The following is a 10,463-nucleotide window of genomic DNA, read 5'->3' as shown; positions in this document are numbered from 1 at the left end:
TCAGTCCTTGACCTTTTCCGCTGTATCGTTGCATAGTTCAACAGCTTTCCTATTGCCACTAAAATGATAAAGGGTTTATCTCAAATGATGACAGCTCATTGGTCTGTAATACATTTTAGACCTGCGGCAATGCTGTCTTGAAAAAGGCCTCCGATTGTCTTTGGGGGGAAAAACAAAAGTTTTTTCAACGGACCACACATCAGTTGTATTCGTAGAAGTAGATGATAAGACACTGTCTCGAAAAAGTATTGATTACTTAAGAAACAGAAACAAGGAATTCGTTGGCTATTGAGCCGATAAGTTCACATTTCAATTTTTGCTAAGACAAAAGGGACTGAATGTATGGAAAATGTCATGATGTCACTCCAAATGCGAAATCAAAAACGAATATGAACCATTCTTCTATCTACCGGTAATCAGATTCTGCCTACTTTTAAATCCTTTATAAGTGTCAACCAACACCCAGGCAACCATGTTGGAAAAATGTGACTTAATCTATAAATACGCAGTGAGTAGAGATTTCAGAATTAGCTCTCATTAGTACCGTATATTTGTTTGTCACAAACGGATGTAAATCCTCTCATCGTCGCAGGAACCACTTTTGACCTCCACGCCTGTTAATCCAGAAACTAAATTTTCACTTCTTTCCCAGCAAAACCTTTCATTCTCTATTTTCTTATTACGTGCAGAGAAACACTGAAAAGTTGACTGCAACATTCACTATTTATTGCACAGTTTTGTCATTCCTTGTAAAAGAAACAATGACCCATTCCATTTACCGACACATTTTTTGAAGGGCAACATTTTTACTTGCATACACAGAGTGAATGAAGACGATGCCCTGTTAATGGGGAAAATAGAAATGACAGATTTGTAAACTAGCTTGTTTGCTCATTTAGTGTTTTAAGTGTGCTGTTAATTACATTTGGGGATCATCCATAGTCCCTTCGTGCATTCAAATTCTCATTTAGTGCAAATTTGAATCGACAAAAAGCAACAACCAACCAATGACATGATAAGGCAACAATTATCAATATATAAAAATAGTCACCAGGGAACTATCTTTTGTTACAAAAAGGGTGCAAAGGTTTTGTCTCGCACCAGTGAGATAGACATGTTTTTCAGTTCTTCGACCGACCTCACAACCTTGTAACCGAGTTGGTGGAGAACCTTTTGACACACAGTCTGAGTGTATTCTACCATGTCATAAGAGAGTTTCAAGCGCCAACTCTCGGCATTAGCTGCTGAGTCTCGTATTGTACCAAATTTGTGTTTCGCTGATGGTTCATTGCTGCCGCGAGTGTTTGCATGTATCCAGCCTTCCACATTTTTATCCATGGGCAGCCCCAGATAGTCATAGATCTCCTTTGTCTTCTGGAGTGGATTTTTCGCCAAATCTTCATATCGGACCAACATATATTTCCCTTTCAACCAATACGGATGGCTGAGACCAGTTGAAACAGAGTTTCCGTAGTCTTCACAGACAACAGTGAGCTGACTCAAATCAAGATTATAGGGCTTTCTCCCCGTGGCCCTCCATATACGCCACAGCCGGTATGTATCCCTGAAGGTCTCAATCCGGGAAGATAGGATACCGCGGGGGTCTCTGACCAGTTGGATCACTTTGATATTCAGTCTGGGGTCCTCCAACAAGGCGCGCAAATCCCCAATCTCTGGCACACGGACAATCTTGATGGCCACATGTCGTTTCTCCCGACAGGCTTCAGTTGCCAAGGTCATGTTAAGAAGTGCACATTTCTTAACGCAGTCCCCCTCTTCCACGTTAACATCCGATGGGCCAAAGGCATCACATACCGGTTGTTGGCACAACGCTCGGCTTGCACCACGTCGGAAAAGTTTGTCTGTGGTGTGGTTTGTGGGAGTTGGTTTGATGTAGCTCTCAAGGAAATATAGGTCGCAACCATACAGGCTTCTCAAGAGGTCTCGGCTAGCCCCCAACATCACACGACGGTCTGCTGTGTTGTGGCTGTGGGACAGACGGGGGATCAGTGTGGTCTGGACATGATAAAGAGGTTCAAACAGGTAAAAAAACTCTTGGTGCTGGTTGAGAAGTTGGCCAACAAAGGAGGAGCCGCTACGGGTGGTGGCCAAGACCAGGATGTGTGTCTTGCGGGATGAATTCATGTAAATGGTAGGGTAATCTTCACAGCCAACTGCCCCCCGTTCAAAGGGAGGTTCGGTCTCCTGATCCCCCAGACCGCAGTTCTGTGGGCTGGGCAATGTGCACAACTGGAAAGGCTTGGAGGTGAGTGTACGGATGGCCGTGTACTGGATGGCGATGGAGGCCAAGGCCAGCAGGACCACTGCCTTCCAAGAACATTGCATGGCGGAACCACTTCATTTAGACTCAGGCATCGACGACAGATTCTCCCTGCAGACAAACAATTTGCAGGGGAGTGAAAAATTAAACATTTTTTTTTGGTAAATAGTATTTTTGCTGTGCTGTACGTACGTACGTACAGCACATTTGACAATAAAAGTTGTATTCAATTCAATTTTTCAGTGTATGCACTTTAGTAGTTTTGAAATGAATGTATTCTTTATTTTCCTTAATTTAGAATCAAAAAGTGGACTAAAGAAGCAATTGCATCACTCTTAGGTTTTAAGGTGACTGACAATCCTCACATTGCAGACTTTTTATTACACCCGCAGATCAAGTGGAAGTGGAGGACAACTAAGAAGTCTTTGAAAAAGAATCATATCCTTCAAGTGAGGACAAGAATCCCATTGAAATAGGAATGGTACACTAAAAATGGAGAGTACTTCTGACATCTTATATTTGATAAAATATTTTGATGACAGCCCATGGAAAAAGGCTTTTTTTTTTACATTGTGTAATATAAAAATAACTATAAGCTAACTGTATTAGATGCCTCACTTTCTGTCAACTCCATCATCCATGGATCAAGCATCATGTTGGCCTGATTAAAGATACAAATATATACACACACAGACACACAAAAACAACCCTCAATGAGAGTAAAGCTGCACAAACAATGTCACGTCAAGGGGAGAGGTTGCTCCAAGTGAAAAAAAAAATCATTTCCAAAACAGTGAATCGCAGGCGTGTGCCTTCGTGCAGGAAGCTTTGATGATGTACAATAAATAAAGCCTCTCATCATCCCCACATCTGACAGACAGCATTACCTTTGTCAGGTCCAACTGAGACTACATTTTGTATCACTTCAAATTCTTTCAACCCAAGTTAAATATACACTGCCTTGAAATAATGAAATGAGCTTGCCTTTTCCATGGATAAATTGAGATAATGGAGAGTCTGTGAGCTTACACTGATGATGCCTTGTACTGAGGGGAATCTACACGGGAGCTGATTTAAAACCCAGGGTGAGATTTCCACCACATAAAGCTCCCATAGAGCCTACAGTAGCCCATGTAGATCGCCGTGAACAGGTTGAGCTTGCTGATGCGCTGATGTGAGATGGAGTCATGCTCAGTAATGCTGCGATAAGGCAGCACGGCACGAACGAATGTATCCCACCCAATCAGCGAGTGTTCAAAAACATTGCGTTGAATTGTGCGCGTATGCAGTCAAAACCCTAACATAACATGCGAGCAATGACTATATTTATCCATTTGTCTCACCTTTTTGGTAGCAGGAGTGTTCTCATGATGCTCCGGGCTCACTGGTTCCCTTTGGTGCTCATAAATGTTTCCATACGCGCGCTCCCTTTTCGAGTGGAGGGCAGAGCGGAGTGGCGTATAGTCTTCTTTTTAATAATGCGTGTGTGTGAGGTACACAAGGACTGATTGTTTGGACCACCCAGACCCCTCCTCTTTCCACCTGCCTCTCTCTCTCTCTCTCTCTCTCTCTCTCTCTCTCTCATCCCCCTCTCGCTCGCTCGCCCCATCCCTCCCCCCACAAGCGCACACACATTCGTGCATACACACACGCTCACCACGGCATCATCATCATCTTCATGCTCTGTCCTCTCCTGCCATATCACAGTAACTCCCTCCCTCCCCTCCTTCCATCCATCCACCCACTGACATTTAGTCACGTCATCTCATCTGCCTTTTGAAATGTACCTGCAAACATTTCATTGCTGTTGTAAGCATCCATCCATCTATTTTCTCTGACTACCAGGGAGCGGTATACTATCCCAGTTGATGAAAGGCAGAAAATGTACAAAACTACTGTATAGACCCAGACAAGGAATGCACACCATCGGTGAGTGTAAACTATAAAAGACAAAAGTCAGGCATGACTGGACAATTATGTCATCAGTGACCTTATTCTAAATACATACAGTATATTTTTCTTTTAATATGAATTAGTAATTGTGCATAGTACTGACAATTCCAGGGAATGTATGGCCTGCCTGCCTTTTGCCCAAAGTCAGCTGGGAGGGGCTGAACAGGATAGGCCATATAGAAAACGGATAAATGAAAGTGTGTTTTTTTCACAATAGCATATTGCAGATTTTTGTGTTGTTTAAGCATAGTTTTATTCAATTTTTGTTTCTATTAATTATTTATTGTGTAGGTACATTTCAAACAATTTAGTTGCCCAGTCAGTTGACTTCCCAAAACCTCTTGATGTCCACATAGCTGCCTGAAATATTAATACGTCCTATCAGTGTTTATTATGGTAATAAAACAAAGCACATTTTAAATAAAGGAACGTGAAAGCAGTACATCCAGTGATAAAATTTCCACTTGGTGTGCTTTGACTTGTTACTAGTAACTCATGTTTACTTCATGAACCTCATAATTAGGAACCAACTATTATACACTTTAGTGTAGCTATCCATCCATCAATCCAGCCATCCATTATCCAAACCGCTTTATCCTCACGAGGGTCGTGGGTGTGCTGGAGCTTAACCCAGTTGTCTTCGAGCCAATTGCAGGCTACACAGCAATTCACGCTCACAATCACACTTAGGTACAATTTAGAGTGTTCCATTAACCTGCCTTGCGTGTTTTTGGAATGCGGGAGGACATGGGAATACCCAGAGAAAATCCACACAGGCATGGATTCGAACCCACAACCTTTGCACCTTGAGGCGGATGTGCTAACCGGTCGACCACCGTGCCACCCTAGAGTAGCTAAATCTTGTTGATTTGTGTGTTTAGAGGACATTAACATCAAATGCCTCACTTGTATTTCATCAATGGCCATTTCCATAAGCTTTCTCCGATGTGGAGAGGCAGCGCTTATTTTCTAAAGGCGTTTCTTACATACTGTTCTGATATAGAGAACCTTTCATGCAAATATAGGCCCATTAAGTCACATTCATTTGATTTAACCTTTGCTGAATGGTACCTCACTTTGCCAGGGGAGTCTTGCAGAAAAAAAAAGGCCTGCCTGTGTTTAGAATGGTGCCAGAAGGAGGCCAAAGAAGCAGCAGCTAAAGCTCTGATTCCACAGCAGTCCCCAGAGCATTGATGTCAATGAACCCAGCTTGTGGGAGCCATGTCAGGGGACATGCTTGCACAAGGAAGCCGAGCATCTGCTCCAGCATGATAGCCTTTCTCTCTCTATTATAGTGGAGGAACATTTGTTTTCGAGGACGGGATGCCTGGATTTATAACTTGCTTTTGTGTTTGCTTAACTATAGTTTCAAAATAAACAAACTACACTTGCAAAAATAAACACTTTTTTTTTTAAATTAAGAGTGCTCTAACGGTCTCAGTCAGCATCATGATCTGTAAAAGGCAGACTGTTTTAAGTTCTACATTTAATTGCATTCAATTGTGCAGGTGTTCCAAATATAGTACCAGGTGAGCGCATATTTAATATATTCAATTGAGATGGTCGGGCGACCCGGTAGTCCAGTGGTTAGCACGTCGGCTTCACAGTGCAGAGGTACCGGGTTCGATTCCAGCTCCGGCCTCCCTGTGTGGAGTTTGCATGTTCTCCCCGGGCCTGCGTGGGTTTTCTCCGAGTGCTCCGGTTTCCTCCCACATTCCAAAAACATGCATGGCAGGCTGATTGGACGCTCTAAATTGTCCCTAGGTGTGAGTGTGGGCGTGGATGGTTGTTCGTCTCTGTGTGCCCTGCGATTGGCTGGCAACTGATTCAGGGTGTCCCCCGCCTACTGCCCGGAGACGGCTGGGATAGGCTCCAGCACCCCCCGCGACCCTAGTGAGGATCAAGCGGTTCGGAAAATGGATGGATGGAATTGAGATGGTGTAGTCCATTAGAATGGCGTCACGTGGTCAACTGGTTCGCACTTCCGCCTCACAATGCACATGTGCAGGGTTCGATTGTGGGTCCAGCCTTCCTGTTTGGAGTTTGCATGTTCTTCCCGATTTTCTCCCGATACTCCGGTTTCCTCCTACATTCCAAAAACATGCATGGCAAGGTAATGGAACACTCTTTGTCCCTAGGTGCGAGTGTGAGCGCAGATGGTTGTTTGCTGTGTTGTCATGTTCCGTATTCGGCAGCAGGTGGCACGCGTTCACTTCTGCCGCCTGCACACCTGCTGCCTATTTGTCAGTGATTGCACCTGCTATATCTAGGCGCTCCGGCGGTCGAACCATTGCCGGAGTATTACATGCCGTGCCACTGCTGTTGCCCATATTTCACAAATTATTGTTCGGTACCATTCGCGGTTAGTTACATTTTCGTCGTCCCAAGGGAATCATTATATTATCGTTCTTGAACTAGTATTTGTGTTAACATACGTTCCTTGCCGTTTTTTGCAAGCGTTTTCTGTTGTCGTGTTTTCTTATTTTCCTGGTTCTCGTTTTTTACCAGCGTTTTCTGTTGTCGCGTTTTTTCCTTTCCTGGCTATCGTTCTTTGACCAGCGTTTTCTGTTGTTTATTAGGCGGGATTTTTGTTTGTAATAAATATTATTGTTTTTACAAAGTCCTTGTCGGTGTCTGCTATTTCGGGGATCCGCTTGTTTTCGTTTTCTCCGTTACGTACGAAGCAGTTCCCTTTTCCTGCTTCGTGCGTAACGTGACATGTGTGCCCTGTGATTGGCCGGCCAAAGACGGCTGGGATAGGCTCCAGCACACCCGCGACCCTCGTGAGGATAAGCGAATTAGAAAAGGAGTGGATGGGTGGATAGTTCATTAAAATAGTCTTTGTTTTGAAATCAAATTCTGCATTCCCATAGCCATCAAATCAAATGAATCAATACAGGTGAAGCAGTCTCTATATATGTCATTACTTTATTCCAAAGCAAAAATAATGAGTAAAAGCTATTGCACCACATGTAATTACCGGTATGTGCCTGTCATGTTTTTCTTGCCCGAAGCTGATCTGTTGAAGAAAATGGGTTCCGGGCAGCTATTTGGTATTCACCACAAACAAGAAGTACCCAATCTGCCTGCCCTTCACTGAATATGTAAGTGACCTGAAAAAGCCCACCTCTCACAGCTCTCGAGTAGCAATGGTACTGCTTGAAATTCCAACTAGACATCGGTCCCTCAGGATGAGCTTTATGCAGTGTAAATACACAGAGCTTCGGCTGTCCTTGTGCTGTACTGGCTGCTTTGTCGCAGAGCTCTTTAATCAAAGAGACACCATGCAATATATCTCAGTTTTCCATATGCATGCGTATACATTTGATGTATGACTTTACAGCAGAGGCCAAGATAACAGAACATAACCTTTGGAACATACACATGCACTTGCACGCAGATACAAAGAAGTCACCCAAATAAACACACAGAGCATTTTATTCCTTAGAGGCATTAAATAGTTTTTGCTGCGACTTACGACTGGCTAACACAATAACCTTTGGAAAATATACATGGATAAATACAGATATAAAAACATTCACTGAAATTTACGCATAATATATTCTCCCTTTGTTGGCATTGTGATGAAGGGGTGAGTACGGTACATACACATCCTAGTTCAGAGGTTGGAGGTTTGAATCTGGGCACCAAACATGGTCAACAAATCCTGTAAATCAGAACAAGCTGGATGAACAATGTTCATGGGCAGGTGGTAACAAAACAGAACACTAGCCTCACACTGGGTATGAACAGAATGAACGTGCAACAGTTAACAGGTAGGTAAAACACACAAAATGACATTCTTCAGGGGAATAAGAAACAACAAGTAATGTTAACGGTAAACACGTAATTATGAAAAACTGTTCACTATGCTTGGAAGACAAACCTCAACTCCCGACAGTGCTACATTATTCATCACAGAGACCAGCTGCTCACACTGATATGCTGATATACAGTACTTACGGCTTTTGAGCTGCATTCATAGCTACAGAATTATCCCAAGGCAGCTGTATTGCTTTATGGGATTTGTAGTTTGTTTGTCATTCGTGCTTCACATCTCATTAAAAAACAAACAAAAAAACCCCACAACTATTGTGTTGTGTTAAGGAATCATTTCCCGGCATGCTTGACTGTAGTTTCAAATATCAAAGTTGACCACAAGGGCGATTCTAGGAACAGAGGTTTGGGGGTGCTTCCAAGAGGTCTGTAGGCGCTACAAAGACCAGGATGACAGGGCTCTAAATTTGGAGGTTAGGGTCCCGGGGTTGTGAGGGGTACGTTGGAAGCTGTACATCGACCGGCGGGTGGCGCAGTGTAACAGCACATACCACACCCTACCAAAAAATACTCAAACAAAAAAATATACGCTTGCAGGAAGTCTGCAAGTAAACCAAATCTAATGAAGGTTTCAGCACAGCAGAAAATGATTGCCATTGCCACCCTAACTTCTGGTGAGGACGACTTATTTTGATGCAGCAGCTCCTCACGTACACACTGGCAATTATTTCTGGAGTAAAACCAGCCATCCACAGTGAGTAGAATATTTATACCCCCACACCCCGCCCCCTCTATTTTAAAAAAATGTTTTTTTAACAAAGGCAGCCTCTCTCTGGTCTTCTCCTAATGTAATAAAATTAAGTAACTTGTAAATCGTGTAGTTCATTAATAGCAATGAAGATGTCCTGTCTACAATGAGGTCCACTGATATATGTCAAGTGTCAGTGTTGTTTTGAATGTGGGATAGACATAAAAAAAAGGTCAAATAATAAAATGAAGAGTAAAAACTCATACAGTATATCTAGGCTTCTCCTGCTGTCTGTATTTTTGTTTCGTAAAATAGAACTGGATGGTTTTCACACTTTTCATCCCAACACATGGGCTCGGCACACCTATGGTTGACTATATGTTATCATGGCTCTTTTATGTGTTATTTTGTACAGGCATGGAAGCAGTGTAGTTTCCAGTCATCCATCCATCTATTTTCCAGACAGTGTAGGGATGGTGCTACACCGGGGGTAGGGGAGGCTCCATGCCCCAGATGTCTGTGTAGCCTAGTTAAGGTCTTCCAGAATTTTATTTGATTTTCTAAAATATATTTAGAATTTTTTTTCAGCCCACCTAAACATTGGTCAAGCTGCCTTTTCGCCCAGGAAGAGAAAAAAAAAATCCTGGAGTGGTGCCGGGTAGAGTATAAAGTTAGATCATTGATACTTTTGGCAATTTAAATGCCACTCTAATCTCTTGCAAGTTTAGGGAAGCACATGCATGCTTGTGTCAAGTGTCAGGTGAATGTTTTTGGGGCTATGTTAACGGTCTTTATCTTTACTTCACAGATCAATTTTCATGCTATTCATCAAATGGTTTCCTTGGCAACAGTCACTGGACCGAGAGTGCAGTATGCTCTAAATTGTCAGTGGGTGTGAATGTGATTGTGAATGGTTATTCGTCTAAATGTTGCCTGCCATTGGGTGACGACCAGAAGAGGGTGTACACCGACGCTTGCATGGATTCAATCCAGCTCTCTCGCATTCCAGAAATTGGATGGATGGTTTTTAGCCCTTAAAGGGTGTTATATTCATGTATTCCACAACTCCTAACAATAGTCACGTGATGACGCTGAAGTGTAAAGTTGCGTGTCATCTTCATAAGTATAAGAGATGTGATGCACCATAATCTGAGCAAGTGGCAGCATGTAGATATTAAATAGAAGTGATCCAAGAATTTTTTAATCAACTGTGTCAAACGCAGCACTGAGATCTAGCAACACCAAGATGGGGTGTTTGAAGGCACCGTAATTCAGATGTACAGGTATGTCATTTAAAACTTTGGAAAGTGCAGTCTGAGTACTGTGGTGTGGTCGAAATCCAGACTGAAGTGAATTAAAGAGATTGTTTTGCATCATAAACTGTGAATCTGTTGAAAGACAGCCCTTTCAATCATTTTTCGCAAAAATGGAAGATTTGATATAGGCCTGTATTTACTGATTGTTGACACAGAAGTGATTTTATTACTGCAGTTTTTAAGGCCACGGGAACCTGGCCTGATGGAGAGAGAATTATTCTCTATGAGGAATACATTTAGTGCTATGCAATCAAAAACGTTTTTGAAAAAATGTTAAGGCAGCATATTGAGACAGCATGATTTGGATCTTAACCTGAAAACGATTTTATTTCAAAGTTGTGTTATCTACAAAGTTGAAAAGATGAAATGATGATGGTAACTCGAGAAG

At 42.6% G+C, this 10,463-nt stretch overlaps 1 protein-coding gene across 1 annotated transcript; it reads right to left on the bottom strand.

The window, feature by feature from the left end:
- Positions 1–704: 704 nt before the first annotated feature.
- On the bottom strand, positions 705–3,815 carry chst1 (carbohydrate (keratan sulfate Gal-6) sulfotransferase 1). Its single transcript, XM_086108158.1, has 2 exons — positions 3,625–3,815; positions 705–2,392 (listed from the first exon to the last, which is right to left on the bottom strand). Exon 2 carries the CDS (start codon positions 2,344–2,346, stop codon positions 1,069–1,071), a length of 1,278 nt encoding a protein of 425 aa, XP_085964284.1. The 5' UTR covers positions 2,347–2,392; positions 3,625–3,815; the 3' UTR covers positions 705–1,068.
- Between the last annotated feature and the right edge of the window lie 6,648 nt (positions 3,816–10,463).

This window comes from Hippocampus guttulatus, chromosome 3 (assembly GCF_054856545.1).
Source record: "Hippocampus guttulatus isolate MCC_2025c chromosome 3, RoL_Hgut_1.0, whole genome shotgun sequence".
NCBI classification, from domain to species: Eukaryota; Metazoa; Chordata; class Actinopteri; order Syngnathiformes; family Syngnathidae; genus Hippocampus; species Hippocampus guttulatus.
This window is presented reverse-complemented; position numbering and strand designations above follow the sequence as displayed.